This window comes from Aspergillus tubingensis, assembly GCF_013340325.1.
Source record: "Aspergillus tubingensis WU-2223L DNA, scaffold_5, whole genome shotgun sequence".
In the NCBI taxonomy this organism is placed as follows: domain Eukaryota; kingdom Fungi; phylum Ascomycota; class Eurotiomycetes; order Eurotiales; family Aspergillaceae; genus Aspergillus; species Aspergillus tubingensis.
The window spans coordinates 22,476-42,100 of NW_023336279.1; the positions used below are offsets into that span (position 1 = coordinate 22,476).

The 19,625-nt window shown below is 48.4% G+C and overlaps 7 protein-coding genes across 7 annotated transcripts; 3 read left to right on the forward strand and 4 right to left on the reverse strand.

Annotated features, from left to right (window-relative positions):
• Positions 1-337: 337 nt before the first annotated feature.
• Positions 338-2,068, reverse strand: AtWU_03353 (putative MFS sugar transporter; the record flags this gene model as incomplete). The annotated part of the gene is made up of 5 exons (XM_035498465.1): positions 338-856; positions 917-1,108; positions 1,171-1,580; positions 1,642-1,731; positions 1,783-2,068. 5 exons carry the CDS (start codon positions 2,066-2,068, stop codon positions 338-340), a joined length of 1,497 nt encoding a protein of 498 aa, XP_035354358.1.
• Positions 2,069-2,723: 655 nt separating this feature from the next.
• On the forward strand, positions 2,724-4,169 carry AtWU_03354 (UPF0075 domain protein; the record flags this gene model as incomplete). The annotated part of the gene is made up of 3 exons (XM_035498466.1): positions 2,724-2,795; positions 2,861-2,935; positions 3,000-4,169. The coding sequence occupies 3 exons, from the start codon at positions 2,724-2,726 to the stop codon at positions 4,167-4,169; spliced, it is 1,317 nt and encodes a 438-aa protein (XP_035354359.1).
• Positions 4,170-4,505: 336 nt separating this feature from the next.
• AtWU_03355 (putative C6 transcription factor) lies at positions 4,506-6,686 on the forward strand (the record flags this gene model as incomplete). Its single annotated transcript, XM_035498467.1, has 6 exons — positions 4,506-4,548; positions 4,600-5,002; positions 5,081-5,498; positions 5,558-6,127; positions 6,204-6,295; positions 6,356-6,686. The coding sequence occupies 6 exons, from the start codon at positions 4,506-4,508 to the stop codon at positions 6,684-6,686; spliced, it is 1,857 nt and encodes a 618-aa protein (XP_035354360.1).
• Positions 6,687-7,067: 381 nt separating this feature from the next.
• Positions 7,068-10,291, reverse strand: AtWU_03356 (terpene synthase family protein; the record flags this gene model as incomplete). The annotated part of the gene is made up of 4 exons (XM_035498468.1): positions 7,068-8,774; positions 8,839-9,125; positions 9,197-9,317; positions 9,446-10,291. 4 exons carry the CDS (start codon positions 10,289-10,291, stop codon positions 7,068-7,070), a joined length of 2,961 nt encoding a protein of 986 aa, XP_035354361.1.
• Positions 10,292-11,179: 888 nt separating this feature from the next.
• Positions 11,180-11,566, forward strand: AtWU_03357 (di-copper centre-containing protein; the record flags this gene model as incomplete). Its single annotated transcript, XM_035498469.1, has 1 exon — positions 11,180-11,566. One exon carries the CDS (start codon positions 11,180-11,182, stop codon positions 11,564-11,566), a length of 387 nt encoding a protein of 128 aa, XP_035354362.1.
• A 1,425-nt stretch (positions 11,567-12,991) lies between these two features.
• AtWU_03358 (arylsulfotransferase family protein) lies at positions 12,992-14,866 on the reverse strand (the record flags this gene model as incomplete). The annotated part of the gene is made up of 3 exons (XM_035498470.1): positions 12,992-14,055; positions 14,153-14,218; positions 14,287-14,866. 3 exons carry the CDS (start codon positions 14,864-14,866, stop codon positions 12,992-12,994), a joined length of 1,710 nt encoding a protein of 569 aa, XP_035354363.1.
• A 486-nt stretch (positions 14,867-15,352) lies between these two features.
• On the reverse strand, positions 15,353-18,427 carry AtWU_03359 (P-loop containing nucleoside triphosphate hydrolase protein; the record flags this gene model as incomplete). Its single annotated transcript, XM_035498471.1, has 10 exons — positions 15,353-15,569; positions 15,688-16,140; positions 16,239-16,878; positions 16,956-17,020; positions 17,082-17,132; positions 17,182-17,253; positions 17,309-17,432; positions 17,499-17,837; positions 17,896-18,061; positions 18,125-18,427. The coding sequence occupies 10 exons, from the start codon at positions 18,425-18,427 to the stop codon at positions 15,353-15,355; spliced, it is 2,430 nt and encodes an 809-aa protein (XP_035354364.1).
• Between the last annotated feature and the right edge of the window lie 1,198 nt (positions 18,428-19,625).

Sequence of the window (19,625 nt, forward strand, 5' to 3'; positions counted from 1 at the left end):
AACTGGACTCCAAATTCGTAACGTTAGAACATTCCCTAACTACTGCGTAAGCGCCACACTATTCTTTCCACAGTTATAATCTCAACCAGATATTACCAGTTGAAAGGCTCATGTCATTGCACAGCATGAAGCAAAGCAGTCATTCCTGCGTCTCGAATACCTCTCGAGGGTCATCTATCTCTAGCCACGGCGCTATGTACGGGTCGCGGAATCCGGTTACTTGAATGTTTTTTTGTATTCACCATGGATAATCTTTAAACCGCTGAGCTGCTGTGAAGGAAGCTCTCCTGTGTACAATATCTGGCAAGTGTTTCACACATCACCAGGTCCCCTTACTTTATACTCTCTGCTGGATGGTTTCGTGAAATTCCTGCTGGGCTTCATCCTGGCCCGCAACCTTTATGGCCTGCTCATCGACATGCTTCTCTACCTTCCCATCCATGCACAACTGAAATGCCCTCTCCATATCCCAATAAAATGGACTTGAGGTCGAGAACAGGTAGTCGATGGACTCTAGAGACCGATTGCGGGTTTCTGGGTAGAACAGGAAAATAGTCGGAACCCACAAAAGGTTCAATCCAGCAAGAAGGAAGTAGCTGCGACTCCCGATACTTGCAAACATAATCGGATTTACCAGTGTGGTCATTCCAACACCAATAGCCCAGCCGGTAATACCAAAGCCATTACCTTGAGCCCGGAGATCGGAGGGAAATATCTCGGTTGGTATCAAGAAAGCGACGGTTCCCCAGGTCGCGGCATATCCCAAGTTGAACAAGAACAGCATCGCAACAGCAGCAGGTGCAAATTGGCTGGCTTTATCTGGCTGATGAAGGGACGCCTCATAAACAGATCCCGCCTGGAGAGGAAACATCTTAGAATCAGAGCCAAACAAGTTATGCGAGGGTTTGGCACTTACCACCAGCTCAACGACGAATAAGACAAGAGACCCAAGCATTAAACATTTTCGCCTTCCGATCCGATCTACGATCTGCGTACTGATTATCGTACCTAGAATACCGATCGTATTCAATCCTCCGGCAAGGCCATTTTGGGTCAGCTCGCTGTAACCCGCTTGCCCAAGCAGAACAGGAGAGTATGCCGTAACAGCCTGTTGACATGACAGTGTATCAGCCAGCCTATCTCTGCGATTTCATACGTTGAACAGCTTACCGTAATTCCAGTCCAAGATGCCATGATCTGGAGCCATATACACAGCCAGGCTCGTCGCCCCAGATTGGAGCCGGGGTTTCCTCCTTTTCCAATCAATATTTTTGCGAACTGAAGGGGCGAGCTTGGTTTGCCCTCTTGCACTGTCGCAATTATTTCTTTGTACTCAAGGTCAATTTCTGATTGGCTGCATTTATGACAACGAATCTTGTTAAGGACCTGCTGAGCTTCGTCATAACGACCGACAGATGCCAGGAACCGCGGACTATCCGGAAGCATCTTGATGAACAAGAGTAGTATGAGTGCTGGAACGCACTGAAACGCCAACAAAAAGCGCCAGCGAATATCCGAATAGCCGTCATTGATGAAAGCAAGACCAAATGACAGCCAGTACGCGACGGATATTCCTAGATCTTCAACATGATTCCGTTAGTATATATTCTGGGGCTGTTTCATCGAAGGTCCATCACCTACAGTTTGCAATGAAAACATATCCTAGGAAGGCACCGCGGTGATCAGCTGTTGATGTCTCTGACACCAGTACCGGTGCTATGCCAGTTAATGCTAGCCAGATCAGCTTCTCCCAGGAGGTCTAAGTACGGAAGGTGGGCATACCACCAGTGCCAACGCCTGTCACCACCCTGGCGACGAGCATGAAATCTGAACTCTGAGCTGCAGCTTGCAAAGCACCTCCCACAAGCGCAAGCAATGAACCGGCCAGCAGGCCATTGATACGACCTAAGCGATCGGCAAGCCAGCCACCTCCGAAACAACCGAAAATGCATCCAAGGTAGTAGATGCTGACAATGCCTCCCTGATGGGTAGTGTCGGTTACGGTGCCATCCGGTTCGCCAATTCCAACATCTGTAACGTATCTGGGAGAGCTGTTGACACCTCCCATGACACCTTGATCATATCCCTCGAAGAATATGCAAACGAGAGAAAGAGTCTGAATCATAACATTCAGTTGGCGTGGGGATAACCGCCTCCAAAACGTTGCATACCCCATATTCTCGGTCTCGCTGAAACGCACTGAATGAAACTATGAGTTTATCAGCTGTAGTTTCAAATCCTTAGCGCGAACAGTTGCGCAACCGGTAGTGGTAGGACTATTTATAACGCGGCCGATGTCATGACCGGATCTTGAGACGCTTATCCCTTGCTGCACCAACCTGAGGAATGACATGCCGGATTCGCCCGAAACAACCTAGCAAGAACCGAAGCCTTGGGGCAACCAAAACTGCTGTGGAGAGAACCTTTTTGAGGGGCCCCGCAAGAGTATCACACGTTCGAGCCAGGGTTTGTGAGTGGCGCCGTTTAGCAGTTCAAACGTTTAAGCATTTAAGCGTTTAGCCATTTAATAGTTCTGGCGATTAGGCGGTCAACAACTACAACCGTCGACTCCCGTACCATGAGGCATTCAGGCACCAATGCGGCCGGGGTGTTGAAGTAGTACGGCAGCGACGCATGTTATTTATTCCCCGCAACATCCCCCCCCCCCTCCTCGGTATCTCAATTGGACAGCCAGTTGCTTCGAGTTCTCTCTGCCTTTCAATATGGACCCTACCGCTTCTGTATCCCGCTCCCTGGACCTAACCGTCCTGGGACTCAATAGTGGCACTTCGATGGTAAGCAGACGAGCTGAACAAGCGAGGATTTATGGGGCCTTGAAAGCTTATCTATGTAACGCTAGGATGGGATCGACTGTGCTCTCTGTCGCTTTCGACAGGAAACGCCGGATTCGCCCATGAGGTTCGAGCTTCTCAAGGTATGCTATTGTCACATGTTGCGCAAATCCCGTTCAGTCTAACACAGACGTGTCTTTCCAATAGTATGGTGAAATTCCCCTGGAACAAACAATCAAGAAACGAGTCATGAATATCATCCTGCACAACAAAACATCTCCGTCCGAGCTATCCGAGGTGAATGTCATTCTCGGTGAGACATTTGCCGCGGCTGTCAAGGAGTTCTGTGGACAGTATGATGTTGATATCTCCTCCATCGACGTTATTGGCTCCCACGGTCAAACCATCTGGCTTCTGTCTATGCCTGAGGAGGGAGAGGTACGCAGTGCTCTCACCATGGCTGAGGGCTCATTTATTGCCTCTCGCACGGGAATCACAACTGTGACCGACTTCCGGGTTAGCGACCAAGCAGCGGGTCGCCAAGGAGCACCCCTGATTGCTTTCTTTGATGCCTTGCTCTTGCACCATCCGACAAAGTTGCGCGCTTGCCAAAACATTGGCGGAATTGCTAATGTCTGTTTTATCCCGCCCGATTCCCTTGGAGGCACTGATGCCTGCTACGATTTCGATACAGGCCCAGGGAACGTCTTTATTGATGCCGTTGTCCGACACTACACCAACGGCCAGCAGGAGTATGACAAGGACGGCGAGATGGGCGCTCGCGGCACGGTAGATCAGGATCTGGTAGATGAGTTTCTTCAAAATCATCCATACTTCCAGTTAGATCCACCGAAAACCACGGGCCGCGAGGTGTTCCGAGATACTTTAGCTTTTGATCTCATTCGCAAGGCGGAATCCAAAGGTCTTAGTCCAGATGATGTCGTTGCAACCGTCACTCGGATCACCGCTCAGGCCATCGTCGACCACTACCGCCGCTATGCGCCCAAGGACCTCCCGATCGACGAAATTTTCATGTGCGGCGGTGGTGCTTATAATCCAAACATTACACAATACATACAAGCACATTACCCTGACACGAAGATTCTGATGCTGGACCAAGCAGGTATCCCGGCTTCTGCCAAGGAAGCTATCACCTTCGCATGGGAGGGCATGGAAGCAGTGGTGGGCCGTTCTATTCCCGTGCCCACTCGGGTTGAGACTCGGCAGCCATACGTCTTGGGAAAGGTATCACCAGGCAAGAACTATCGTAGGGTGTTGCAGCAAGGTATGCAATTCGGAGGGGGTAGGCACCACCTGCCTGCAGTATCTGAGCTGGTGAACTATGTGAACGGGGAGGTGTTTAACAACAAATGGTAATACATGTAAAGATATATCTAAAGAAGATCATTATAATAAAATTTATGCGCACACCCTTTGTGAACGGTACATAGTGACATTCGTATGAATGAATTTAAAGAGTGGTTAGTACGAGGTCAAGAAAGGGGATGTGAATCCTCTTCTGGCTGGCTCAAACTCTAATTGTGTGGAGCGCCCGGAACCAACATGACATAATCACATTGCGGCCTTCGGCAACTTTCGGCTGGATTCAGCAAGTCTGAAGGTGGACGGTGTGTAGATATATATCCATACTACTACCGCATCGGACCAGGAGACAACCTCCTCCCCCCGGTCTCCGAAGTGAAAGTAGTCCAAATGCCCCAGCGTCCCCGAAAAGTCCAGCGTATTTCAAGGGCCTGTATGTTACACCCTCGTTGTCCCCTTAGGCCCCGGCTCTAATAGCACCCAGGTGACCTTTGCCATCGACGTAGCATCAAATGCACGAAGACCCGAGGCCCACTCGAACCCTGTGAAAACTGTGTGGATTTTGGTATTCCCTGTACATACGAGCGGCCGTTACGGAAAAGGGGTGGTCGTAGAGGAGCCCGCCAAGGGGAACAGGAGCCTGCATGCCAACCGGGTGGCGAGGTTACCGCTACTACTATCTCCCCTCGACCTGCCCATTCGGAAGATAATCTTCAAGATGGCGTGACTGCTCAATTATCGACACCTCTCGATAATAATTCTTGGGCAATCACGGATCCGCACTATAGCTCCGACTCACCGTTGACTCCCTGGAAGGCGCTTGCAATCGCCTGTCATTCTGTGGTGCAGGAACTCGCCCATGTGTATTTTGAGATTGTTTATCCGATGTACTTCTCTCATTCCATGTCTCGCGAGGGTAGATTGTAAGATACATCTTCTTGGACTAACCGCCTTATACCCCGCAGATTTCCTCTATTCCATCCACCATCGTTTTTGAGAGTCCTCCGGGATGAAAAGCATCTTAAGGACCAAGGGTTGTTCGCCTCAACAATGGCAATGTGTGCCTTAGCCTCTGCACGCGCCAGGGATGGCGGTTTATATTCGGATCAGCGATCACGATCACGGCTGTCACATCCGCCACCGGAGGTCTTCTGGGCTGCAGCTAAGGAGTCTATCCCTCGGGACCTGGCTGCAGCAAGAGGCACCGAATACATGAGAGCATGTGCGATTCTCAGCATTGCCGCCATCCAGAATGGTCAGATCCGCGATATGCATCAATATTTAGGGATGTATCATACATTAAGTATCATGGAAGGGTTACATGATGAGAAGTTGTGGCCAAGAGACTTGAGCGTTGTGGACGTGGAAGTTCGACGGAGGCTGGTACGCTCCCGGTGCCTATGCGATACCTTTTATCAGTGACAAACTAATGCAGGATGTAGTATTGGTCGATGTATACGCTAGATGTGTTTTCGGCAACCGTATTGGGAGGCATAATACGTTTCAGAGAAGTTCAGTCAAATGTACGCTACCCCAGAGAAGTGAATGACGATGTGCTTGATTCCACGATAGAAGCACCGATATCGGCGGACTGTACCACACATGAACCATCGGTTTGGATGCGTGGGTGGAATTTTACCACTGATCTATATCGAATACTGGAGCATGCTATTGACGGCCAGCGGCAAATGCAGCGCACCGCGAATGAGAGCCCCTGGTCGCTGTTTCGCCCGACCCCTGTCCCGGGCCCCTTGATTATGGAGCATGTACATTCCCTGTTCTCGGCGTTACCGTCACAGCTTCAATCAACCAAGCCTGCTACCGGTGATCCTGAGCATGATATTGTTGGATTTCAATCTGCTAACATCCAAGCAACGCTCCAGCTTCTTAGCATGGTCCTTTCTTCGAGTGAGGATCAAGGTGTGGAGGAGAAATGCGAGGTTGCGGGGAACGTGCTCAGCGTCTTTAGCACAGTGCCAATTGAATATCTCAAAGCAATCAGTTCCCCACTGGTACGTTAGTCCCATGACGTATTATCATAAAATTCCCCTCCCGTCACTGTAGATAGACGTGCACTAATTATTGAAGCTCTATCATTTGGGGGGGATTGGATTCATTCTTGGATCTGTCATGGAAGGAAGCCTCTCCGAAATGTCTTACCAAAGAGTTCGCAAACTTCTGTAAGCACCTAATCGAATCGTGTGACAGGTTAATATACAACTGTGCTGATCGACAAGAAGATTAGACATGGCAGCACTTTTGTCTCAAATGGAGTCCGGACTCACCCGCTCTACTGGCGCCAGTGAACGGCTCAAATCACAGGTCAAGCGGATAGATGAATACATGGATACGACTCGGCATGCCAATATGCGCTCTGAGCAGCCAGGAATTGATCAATCACAACACTTCGAAGGCTACATGAGACCTACCTCAGGCCACCCAGCAGACTTTGATGACCCACTAGCTTATTTCGAACTGCCTTCAGATTTGCTGGATGATTGGCCCTGGTCGTCCGGTGCTGGCTTATTAGAAGGGATGTTTCCGATGGCTTTAAGGAAGACAGAAGACTAGATGGTTGTTTGTTGGCTCACTCTCCTCATTCGTGCCTAGTACGATAATATGGCGAATGGCAAGATGACAAGCTCAATTTTTCTGGACTTCCAGTGTGAGTGTCCTGTCAAACATGGTGTCTAGATTGGAATGTAACTATCCGAGGGGTATGAGACTAAAAACAAGCTACATATGCTAATGCATCCCTGGCGGTCGACCGGGTCGCCTCTAATTGAGTGCTTATGTCTATTTCAGCGGTAACTGGTGTTTCATGCTCACGGTCCGCTCGTTGAAGAATAGAAGGTATGATAACTTTGCCATCATGATCAATTTCACGTGCTGTTAGCTGCAGTATTCCATGCCGTAAATTTATATCTACTTTAAAGCCTTGGTAGTCAGAATCTAAGCGCTTCTATCCCCACCCCAGGCTGGCCGAAGTGGGGGTAGGGTGGCACTCCCAGTAATCCCAATTTTCTTGGATGAAGTCTGAGGACTCGCCGCACTGAATTGGCGTAGGGAGTACATCTCTGCCCACACTTGAGTCACCGTCGCATGCATATGGAGCCGTGACATTATACTAGACGCTCGATGTGCATCATTTTCTTGCAACACCGTCTCCAGCTGCTCTAAACAAAGTCGAACATGTCTGTTTTCGTAATGTGCCATCTTCTTGAGAGATACGACCTTGCAATGCCTGTCTAGTGTGTCGCCCGTGATCCCGTTAGCTAAAGGGCGTGACGATGATAAGTTCAGAACATCAATTGAATTTAAGACGCCCTCAGCTTTATCTCTCTCAATGCTGCCGTAGTCATTCCAGAGCCGGACCCCAGCAGCAGCATGCCTGCAGAAATCCTCAACGATGTATTGTTCTTCTGGGGTACGGAACACATCATCGTCTTGCTGCGCTTGGCTCATTCCCATGTGTAAAATCATGTATTTTAGGACGACAGGGTACAGTACATTGTCTGAGGCAGGCCCGCGTAGCCATGAAAAGAAGGTTGTCTTTCCGATTTGATCATGGAGGTCTACCCCCTCATGGGCTAGGCCCTTGGAACTTCTAATATGGCCAATTTGCGCGAGTAAGGCAGATCGCAGCTCACTGCGCAGGTTCAATTTATTGTAAGTGCTCACGGGGCCGGTGGTATCGGTGAGCACAAAGTTCATAAAGGACAGGAACATTGCTTTTGCCTCCTTTACTCTTGCGTGCTGTTCTCCATTGCACTCATTGAGTTCATGGGTTGCATCAGGTCCAGTGGACAAACACCTTCCGGTATGCAATTTCTTCTGTATGAAATCCTCCAATTCATCTAGCTCTAGCGACGAGAAGTTAATCACCTGGTGGTCCACGAACGTGTCAAGCTGGTATGTCGCTACTGTGATCCGAAGTACCATCAAGAGATAGCCTGTACTCAGGAAGTATGAGCCTTTGTAGTTGCTCGCCACGAAACAAGACGCACAGTAGAGGAGGTATTCTTCGCTGAGTTTGGCCCGTTGTGAAAAGAAGTCAATTTTGCGTAGCTCATCGATTATCATGTAGCCCTCGCGTACGGAAGCCTCGAGTACCCAACTCGGGATGTGGGAAAATGACGGGAGTGTCCGCAGAAAGTTTCCTTGCTTCTGGATGACAGATCCTGGGATATTGAACAGACCGCCCAATGTCTCACTGGCTTGGATATTGGGCGTTGGCGCTAGCGTCGCGGAGATGATATAAGACCTTGAAACTGTTTCAATGCTATAAAGGGTTTTGTCAATCCAGAGCCGTTCTCTGATTGAAATGTAACCACGACTGCATGTGTATCGCAGATACGACTCTGCTTGTTCAATAGCAGTTAAGGATGCATCTCGCAGCTCACCTCTGAAAGGTAGTGTCAGGAGTCTCTTTATCGCCAATGTTGCATACGACGTCTCCTCAAGGCTGGATCGCGGTCCCCAGGATCCGTCAGCATTCTGGGTTCGAAGGAGCTTAGTCAACGCTTGGTGAACAACCAGCGGAATTCGGGCATCAAGGCCAGTGCTGCTGGATGTAGCAAAAGCGTCGCTGTTCCATTTGTGTATATAGTCCACTATTCCTTCACATGTTAACATAACGGGGTAGTAGGGAGATATGTTCTATGAACTGTGTCAACATCTGTTCTATCGAGCCCAACATCTGGTGGTAGAGCCAATTCCTTACCCATTTATCTTGAAGAAAGCCATCCGACTCCCACCACGCATGACACAAGAACCGAACACACTTTTCTATCTGGAAAATGTATCTGCTATTATTTTCCATGTGAAGGAGGGCCATTAGGACATGAGCGTTAGTGCTGACGCTTGGGTTTCGCTCGATTCCAAAGGTCAGAAAATGATCGTGTGATTCGAATTTGCTGATTAAAGAATCTGGACATGCTGGTAATCCCAACAGTCTCAGGAGCAATAATGCTTTCGCGGTGTCATCGGCGTCCACGCACATTCCCGGTGCTAGAAGGGTTCCCAGTCAGCGTCATTCTATTGTCTGTCGTAAATCTACCCCGAACATAGACATTACTCACCAAATCCGACTACCTCATCCTGTGCTTTTAACATATCATTTACTTTGAGTCCAATATTCCTCACCAATGGCTCTGTTTCCTTGCTGAGAGGGACCTTGTTTTTCAAAAGAGTGACGACTATCTGCTCGCGCGGAAATCGACATCAGTATTCGACAAGCCAGTAGTTCATCACGGAGGGATAGCTGAAGAAGAAAGGAATGTGGAAGATGACTGGGAACAGAGAGATGAGAGAGAAAGGAATTTACGAACCCATGAGGATTCAAACGCAGTCGTCGGATATGTTGAAGGCACGCCGCCATTTTGACCCGCATGCGGACAATTGAGCGCACGGCGGATATATGCCTCTGCATCTGCATCCCAATTCTCGCTGTAAATGAGATACGCGGCCGTTGCTGACGGAGAGCCCATCATGCTGCCACATGTTTTGAGCATAGAGACCCTATTAAAGTCTGCGTACCCAATAAGCCCCTCCAGGGAGTGTGCAACGGAAGTAAATCCCTTTTTATAAAGAGTTTCGATCGGGAATCGGGAAATCTTTTTGTCCCGAGCTGGCAAAATCCAAGCGAGCACAGCTGCATTGTCGAGATGGATGCCTTCTTCCTCAATAAGCTCCAACATTTTTGGTAGCCACAGTTCAGCGCCGATCGGAAGCTCATATGCGACTGCAGCTGGTAACATAGGAAGAGTTTGACGCAGAAAATGTGTAGCCTTAAATATTTTCTTGCCCAATGCTTGACGGCTCGTGTGATCCTTCTCTTCGTTCTGGTGTTTTTTGAGCGCAAGGAGACCAGCAAGTGTACAGGCAATACGGTCAAACAAAACCGCGTCTGCATCCCATCCGCCATCCTCACACTGGGCTTCTGATAGAAACTGGAAACATTCAATGAAAGCCCAAGCCGTCTTACTACCTGCCACCGGTTTCTTTACCATTGAAACCCAAGCGGTATCGTAGATGCTACCTGACACCGCACCGAACCCATAATCAGGATGCTGTTCTTGTCCCAAATATTGTAGAAGAGTAGTAGCCTCTTGGTCGTAGGACACTTGGACCTGCTGCTCCGACTTTTGAGGTATCTTTGGTCGCATGGAAAGCATAATGGAAACCCAAAAAATCAGTCCTGCCAGTAAGCTTTCTGACCTTTGATAGTAGCAGCCCAATGTTAATACTTGGGTCAAATTGTTGCGCCTGTAGGAACTAAATGAAATGCGACGAGCGTCGTTGGACATGGCATATATGTTGTCTATGTCACTCCGTCCATATTCCCAAAACGAGTAGTGCATGTTCATCATGCCTCATTTGATCGAATACATGTCGGCAACAAGGAACCAAATAGGAAATACATGAATTTTAACGCACGGGTAAGGAGCGCGGGATGCAGAACGCCGTATCATCTCTCTTACCCATTTGAGTGGGTTGCAGTTCGGTAATCCGGTTTCCTGGAATGTTCAATGAACCGTTCAGGTTACCAACATACTTATTAAACCGTTCTGCTCACTTGCAGGATTAAATGGCTTGATTCTCTCAAGTACAACCCATTTGTCTACCACGTACACAGCTTTTGCCCAGACCGCCAGGGCATCCGCCAGTTTGATTGGTTAGTAACGTAGTCCCGCGGGACCCTATAGCAGTATCTGCCATGAAAACAATTTGGGTAAGCTGATGATGTATATGACTGGATTGTCAGCATTAGTATTTCCAAATCATGATCTGCAACATTAGATACCTTCTATAGACTGTTGGTCATCCTCGTACTGCTTTACTGTTAATCAATCCAGGAAATTCTTTGCCCTCCTTGCCTTCTTTTCTTATGGTAGTCTCCCCTGCTTTGCTTGCCATTCTGTCGATTATCGCACCACTTGTTTCCGCCCATGACTACCATCCTATAGCCCGTACCTTAGTTGTTCGACAACTAAACGGCAGAATTTAGGCAATGCTAAAACGACAATCCCCACGGAGGCGGCCATGGCGGCGTCGGCGGATTGATGCTCGACCCCATAGACAGCTGCAACGACCCCCTGATCTTTATGCATCACGCCTATCTGGACAAGTTGTGGTGGGAGTGGCAAATGGCCAACTACCCGCATCGCCTGTACGATAAGGGCGGCAATAACACGGCACCTCAGTACATCCTTGATCAGGCCGGTCTATCGCAGCCTGGAGCTAATATCCTAGATTCTGACGGGGGTGCGGGAAGCACGACGACGCTGAACCATACGCTCTGGATGAACACAGTTGTAGCCAATACTACAGTTGGGGAGGTCATGCATCTGAACGGGTCGGTGGTATGTGCGGAGTATGTGATCGATACTAAAGCGACGAGGTATAATACCAGTATCCGGACATATGGACATTATACTTCAGAGTTTTAGGGGGCTTAGAGGATAAGGTCCAAGGCGAATTGCCAAGCTATATTTGGTGAGCTAGTCTCTTGGAACACATAGAATCGAGAAACAAGTACATACACCCACTTTAAGATTAATATAGCATGTGATCAACGTGAGGGGGCTCATGGTTATAAGCCACATTGCGCACTTCAAATTTGGGTAACAAACAATTGAAGAGCACAAATTATCACTGCAACAGCTACCTGTGTCTGGAGGCGTGTCTGAATTGCTTACACAATGAGTGATAATCTAGGACCATTGCCAGCCATATAATCAGAAAGGCGGGCGGCCACAGTATACAAGATTTCTGGTGTATGAAGCAACCCTGAAGGTGTTCAATGATCATTTTCTCTGACAAACCCATAATGTGAATTGTATGGGGCATTGAACAATCTTCTTGTGTGTACTCCTGCCTGAGGCATTAACTAGTAAACCAGGCATCATGTCTCTGACAGTAAGTGATACATAGCTAGCTCAACATTACTTTCTATTTGACATGGCTCTTAACTCTATGACATTCGAGCTGATGTAGTAACCCTCAAGCTAGTCATATTCCTTTACAAACTACTTTTGGTCCACAGCGAGCGGGTGGTGGGAGATACTGCCGTTCTTCTCCGCCTTAATATAACCTACACCTAATAGGGTCGTGCTCAACGATATCATCAATATCATCTCCCCATATAAGCTGACTGCGTAATACTTTCAGCGGAATATGTACTCTGCTCTATTACGCTAAAGACTGTTGACTATAGTGCTCGGCTATCATCTTCCAAATTCGGTGTTTAAACATTTCAGAGTCCTTGTAGTCTCTTGAGTCGCACAGTTATATATCTGTGATGTGCGTGATCTCTACCTCCAAGTAGTATCATATCCCCGGGTGATGAGTCTGAGATGAAGATCATATATCAATGGACAACGGTTTCAATATGAAGAGAATTCCATCAGCAACTCTAGAAGTTGTAAGAGCGTCTGTATGGTTGGATACTTTGCTGGCAGTAAACAGCAGGACATTGACATTTGGGCAGGGGCTAGCGTGCGTCTAATTACCACTCTGCGCCTACACTTGGAAGGTCAGGCGTGCTCACAGCCTCACCGCCTGCTACTTTGATCCAGCTTCCGGTGAAGCAGAAACCTTATAACCCAGGCGAAGAAGCGTCTTGATCCAGAAGGCGGTAAGATTTACATCTCGACCAAAAGCTCGCCTTACCTTATCGGGGAGTGAGCCTTACCTACTGAGGTAAGCGGCAGGGTATTGTGGCATTAGCGGAAGGGAGCGTCTCCCTATATTTGCCTGGGGGTGACGAAGAGCCTGCCTATGCTACTACAACTTGTCATTGAGCCCCAAAAGTTTCCGTTAATTATGTGTGCACTAGGATGATGTTGTATTAACGATCATATAGCGTGTCGCAACTAATCGGCTTTCTGTAACAGCAAGGGGCGCAGGCGCGACCCAGGTGATGAGACTTTCGGATCAGCAATTTCAACGTTGTCCTCCTCGAGCAGGTATTGATAGACGTCCCATGCCTGTACTTGCACTCGCCTAGACGAGGCAAGAACTGTTCCATCTGCAGCAATAGCTTCTGCGCGAATACTACGCAGTGCAAAGGGTACCTGATGAACTGTCTCAAATCCCCATCGTGCCACATTTGCCTCGAGTTCTCCGTTCCGAACATCCTCGTTCCATCCATCCGGTAAGCTGTCACTGGTGTTCACTTGCAATTGGAGCCGCCAATTGACCGTCTCGGTATCCCCATTCCATGATAAGTATATATCGGTTCCACCGCTGCCCCAATGGGTCTCATGTCGCTGAAAGGCTACCACAGCGGGCTCTTCACTGGAAAGGCCTGTCCAGTTTGCCCGAAAGGCCCGGTAGTTCTGCACGTCGCCGCGACTGAGCGGACGGGAGTCCAGATATGCGTGGTAGAGAGGTTCTCCATCGGAAGAAAATTCGGTTATCGCTCCCTCTGAGCCCCAGTTTATGAAGACATTCCCATTGTGAAGGGTTTGCAGTGAGCCTTGTGATTTCACCAGCAGTAGATCAGGAGGAATAAACGAGGACTCGAGGGAAGCATAACGAGTATGATGATCCAATCTGAGGGTTTTGCCGCGGGAGTATGGATAAATCCGGACCTCCTTGTCACCGCCACCGCCACTTTCAGAGCCATATACGCTGTTGTCAAATAGCGTTATTCTTGTCACGCCGTTATTGTCGACCTGATCAAGGTATCGGGCATGATGCTGGAAGCCAAACTCTACGTTAGGGCCCAGTGTGAAATCGGATCGTGACCCTCCTAGTCGCCAGATGACACTGCCATCTGTGCTGTTAATCTTGTAAATGGTGCTGGCATGACGCGCGGACACAAGGTAGTGACCGTCGATGCCCTTGGTCACCGAATTGATGTGAAAATAGTCCCAGGCAGTAGAGCTATTGTGGCCAATCCCCGCTTGATTATTGGGAAGCGGGAGAGCAGATTCTGGGATACGCATAGGCGTTAATATCTACACAAATATTTCCTTTTCTGATGCAGAGGATTCCACTGTGATAAACCAAAGAGGTGGGGGCCAACGTACCCTCCGGGCTAATATGATCCAGACTTCTCCATTCGAACAACACTTTGCCGTCACTGATATTCAATTCTGTGTGATCTGATAAGCCTTATCGTGTTCCGGAAGGACATTACAAACTATCCTGAGATAGAGCTAACCTTGAAAAATTGCGTTAACAATCCAATGTTGCCGTCGGTCGGATGTGTAACTGCTCAGATCTCGCACTTCCGGGTGATGGATCTGGATCAAAGCGGTCGATTCGTTCAAGATCTCGAACTCATGTTTATCGGAGAGCAGATGGTTACCCGCGCGGAGTTCTTTGATCGTCTCATACCGTTGATTCAGGAGCACATGGTGACCATGACCATGACCATAGAGTCCATTGTGCGCACCTTCGAATGCAGCTAGAACATCCTGACCATTCCACCGCGCGGCCTGAAAGTTTCCTGTCCAGGTCGAGAAGTAGGTGTACCCGGACCAGACGAGCTCACCATCGTCGCTGAAAATATACGCACCAGGCTGTTGTGGTGCTCGATGTGCCGGCTCGGAAACGGCATTGAACGGGGCAACGAAAATGTATCCTCGTTCTAGCCCATGGTTTGGAGGAATGGTGATATTGAGACGGGGTGGGGAGAGATCAGGTCTTGATTTATACCTATTATTGGCGATGACCACATGGCTAAACAGTATGTAATTCAGGCACAGCCATGGCATCCGCATGATAATAGGTAACAACATGGTTGAACGCTTCTTATCCAAAGAACACTTGGAGGCGGCCGTGACACTGAACTTAAGTAGTGCCACACAGGAATCAGCTAATCCAATCACCTCATCCGCCCTAAAATGAGGCGGCATACCAAGGAAAATGATCGTCAACTGGTATTGCATTTACCGCATCCCCGAGAATATTACTGCATGCTATACCGTGTGGCTTTCAGCAACCGAATAACTTGAAAGGTCTAGCATGAGCAAGAAAGTCGGAGCTTCATTGAAAGAGTACTCCTACTCCACATTCTAATATGTCCCCGCCACAAACTAATGCATTGAAAGACTTTGAAGCTTACTGAGAATGTAGAACTCCCCATTTTACTATGCACTTATCTATGACTGGTTTATATAACACTCGCAGAAATAAGGGAAGGAATATTGATCGATCGGCTGGAAGGGGCCTTTGACCGCCACTACATCCAAATTCATTGAGCACATCTGCGAATTTTCAATCTTTCAAGTGTGGCTCGAAGTGTACAGAGCCCGAAACCTGGTCTCTTTTGATAGCAATAATTCAGGCCTGTCAAATTCCATAAGTTCCCCATCTTCGAAGAGCGCAACCTTATCGAAGGCGGATATGTTCTCGTGTCGGTGCACGATTGAAAGAACGGTGCAATAGTTGAAATGACTAGCAACGATGCGTTCCATGAGCGACTGGGTAGAAAGATCGACTCTAGAGGCAGTAGTTAATTTGTGTACGTATTTCTCGGAGAAGGCCCCTAAGAAATAGAAGAAAAATAAAGAAAATAAAAAAGAAAATCCAATATTGGAAAGGATTATGGGCAACACACCGACTCATGGCTTCATCAAGGATTAGAACCACGCTCTTCCTCGCCATACTGCGCGCAAGTGCCAGCAACTGCCCTTGCCCGGCCGACCATAATTCCGGCTTTAGATCAGCGTCCAGTCCGCCCATCTTTCGAACAATAGCAGACAAATGGGTGGCTTCGAGGACGCCTTCCAGGGCGGATTCCGACAGTGTCTCATCAGGATCGATATTTAGCCGGATGGTTCCGGGCAGAAAGCACGGATCTTGGGGCACGACGCTCAGATGCTTGAGGATATCCTGTGAAGAGACATTGATGATGTCGACCCCGTCAATTCTAACGGCGCCGCTTTGTATGGGAAGCAATCCACCAAGACAGAGCACAAGGGATGACTTGCCACTTCCCGAGCGTCCGCAGATGGCGACTTTATCCCCTGGCTCGATGCGCATTGAGACTGTTTTCAGAACGGGATGAGATCTGTTATCTACGGGTCAGGCATCCATGCTTGCTGGCTACCGGCAGGCCACACATCGGATCGAGCGATATGCGTGATAGCAGGATAAGTGATTGCATACCTGTAAGCTGCGACAACCTTATCGAATTCGATTTCACCATGACTAGGCCATGATACCTTTTCATTTAGGGACAACAATGAGTTAGCATCGAAACGTTTACTCTGCTCTTCTGACGGCACGGTATCCCCGAAGCTTTTAATCCGGGAGACCGCCCCAAGGCATGATTCAGTCAGCGACCAAAATTTTAGCAAGCGTGCTAAAGACTGGGTAAAGCTCATGAGGGTCACAATTGCTGTTCCAGATGAGCCTGAATCGAACGAATCCCTGGTAAAGACGATGAGGATCATGAGAAGAACTACCAGTCCACTTGCCAACAGATCCATAGCGAGGGTCAACCACTGTTGGATCATGAATAGGGCATAGACACATTTCTGTGAGTTATCCACAAGCAAGAGGTTGTTACTCTCAAACCATCGTTGTCGGCGAAATGCACGGATGGTAGATACACCGCTCAATGTCTCAGAAAGATGTTGATACAATGGAGATTTGGTCTCGATGCTGAGAAGGCGTATTTGTCGAGATGTCCGGAGGTAGTACCGTTGAAGGAAGTAGCATGCTATCAGAAGAGGTGGAACTGTGAGGGACATGTACTTCGCTACGACGAACAGTATGATCATCTTCAGCAAACAAGCCCCCAGCGCTTCGGCACTTGTAGTGTTAACATTGAGCGGTTTCAGATACTTCGAAAGATAAATCATTATAAGCACACCAACATACCTTTCGTTGTGTTAATGGCGGCAAGCGGTAAGGTCATGTCGGTAAGTTCCAAGTCCTGGTTGAAACTAGAAGTGCAAGCGTTTGATCAGTAGCTGCGACTCTTGGGGGCTTCTCAGCGAGACTTACCGATTCAGAATGTCGCCTGAATTAGCCTCGCTAAGCCAGAAGAGCGGTGCACTAGCCATTTGTCAGCGAAGGGCGCAGGAATTACAGAGGTGTGCCGTACCGCAAAAGAGCGCTTAGCATGGATAGATGTAGACGTTCTGCAGTGTTGGATATCATACGAAGAAGGTAAATCCTGTAGCCGGTTATTGTCATGTAATACGTAGCATGTGCATGGGCTGTGGGTATACCATGAGCTGGCAGCGCCAATAATTACAGCACCTAGCCCAAGGGCAATAAAAACGCCCAAATACATCCAATGTGGCCTGTTTGGGCTTTCAGTACTGGCCTCTGACCACCACTTGAGCCAAAGTGCTGGGACCACTCAATCAGCTTTGGTTCAGGTACTACGTCGTTTTGGGAGTTAGGGACTGATCTCACTTGGGAAATTTTGGCAGAACGCAAAGACAAGGACAAGTACTATGTAAAGAACTGAAAGCCCCAAGCCTGCGGACTTTAGGTAAAATAGATAAACAGAGCGATCTTTGACCGGCTGCGAGACCCCCTGTTTTGTATCCAGTATGTCATCATTGGAGGAGATGTCAGCATCGAAAGATTGAGAAGGCTGCTGTTCTGTCGAGGCCAATTGTCCGTAGTCGTGGTCGTCAGGAAACGAAATTTGATGACCAGAAGAGGGTGTCGAAGGGGGAGACGGCTTGTATGTCACGACTGTACCCTCTTTTAGAAGATGAATCTCATCGGCAAAGGCCGCTACTTTGGCTATATAGGAGAGTCAGCCTAGTAAGCAGATCAAAGGCCGTTGAGTACAGGAACAAACCATTATGTGTCGATAGGATAACAGTAATGCCTCTGGAACGCAGGTAACCCGTATGCCTGTCCAGTAGCCTTTCACAAATACTATTTATATTGGCCCCATCAAGTCCGCTAAAGATATCGTCAAGGACTATCATCTTACAGCCGGAATAAAGGGCACGAGCAAGGGCCTAGAACAATATATTGCTGTTAATGGAAGAGAACATCTGAATCAAGATACAGCAGCATCTTACCAGGCGTTGTTTCTGCCCTCCACTGAGCATGAACCCCTGTCCTCCGATTCTGGTAAAGTCTCGTTCTGGTAGAGCTTGAACCTCCTCGGTCAAACAGCACAGCCAGAGTACGTGACGGTACCAGTCCGGTTGAAAGTCGAGCGGGCCAACGATGTTACCCCGGATACTGGTATCCACCAGCCAGGGGGTCTGGGCGCAGTATGCAATGGGCATAGAGACTATTGATACGCGGCCACTACTTACGGCGGTCTCACCTAGCACAGTCTCCAGTAGCATCGTTTTTCCGGAGCCTATTGGGCCCATGATCGCGGCGAAGGAGCCTCTTGGCACGCTCAAGTTTACACGGCAGAGCACATCGCATCCCGCAGGTTCCCACCTTATAAAAGCATCTCTGCATTCCACAATGGTTTCCTCATTTGGATCCAATAAACCGCTACTATCACTGTCAAGTAGGGTCCTCGATGCATTGTGTAGGGCAATATAGTCTTGAATTCGACTGAAAGAGCCGAGACACTGAACGATGGCTGGTAACGTTTGTATGAAGGTCCAGACTGGCATCGTAATGAGTGTCATTAAGGACAACGCTGTGAATGCCTGAGAGGAATTCAAAGAGTATATCTTTGTTGTGAATGAAATTATCGTGAATAATGTGAACGAGGCTGCCGGAGCAGCAAGCCACGGGAAGCTGGCTGTGGAGAATATGTCAGCAGAGCGCTGTTGCAATCAAACCAAACGTGCGAAGGTTATTAAGAAGCCGATGACAAGAGATGAATTGTTGTCTGCAGCAGTGGAAGGACACTTATAGATAAGAACTTCCCAAAATATCAGTATGCGAAATTTACGCGAAGTGGCGATCTCGGTAGAACGAAATCCAGCGATAACTGCCTCGACTCGTTTACAAAGACCAATCACTTTGAATGATTTTATGCTGCTTAAGGCTTGCCTGGTAGCATGCATTCTGAGCTCGACCTTCGTAACCCATGCACGCTGGGCCCTATTCTTGGACTTTGAGACTTTTGTTATTATCGAGATACATCCTGGTATGCGTCAGAGGCAAAGCTAATAAGGTACTGTATTGGAGATACATACCCAGGGAGAGAATGACGGGCATGATGCATGACACCGCAAGCTGGCGTTCTAATAGCCACAGTGCCAGCCCAATGTCAATAGGGGACGCCCATATCTCGTGTATGTCACGTAAGCTAGTTGAAATACGCTCCACGTCTGTCCCAATTAGTGTGATAGCCGTGTCAGTGCCCATATTGCCGGATCGTCGGGTGAGAGTCTGCGCATAGACTGCCGCAAGAAGACCGCCACGAATACTAATAATGAACTGATACGTCTGTCGACTATAGAACGCCGTGGATACCTAAGACACGTTAAGATTGGAATATGAATCGTGCGAAGCAACAGTTATATCCATCGTCCACTCACAGCAAGACCAATATATACAATTCCTGAAGCTGCTATCAACCCATACCCCTTGTTTCTTGTCTCTTGA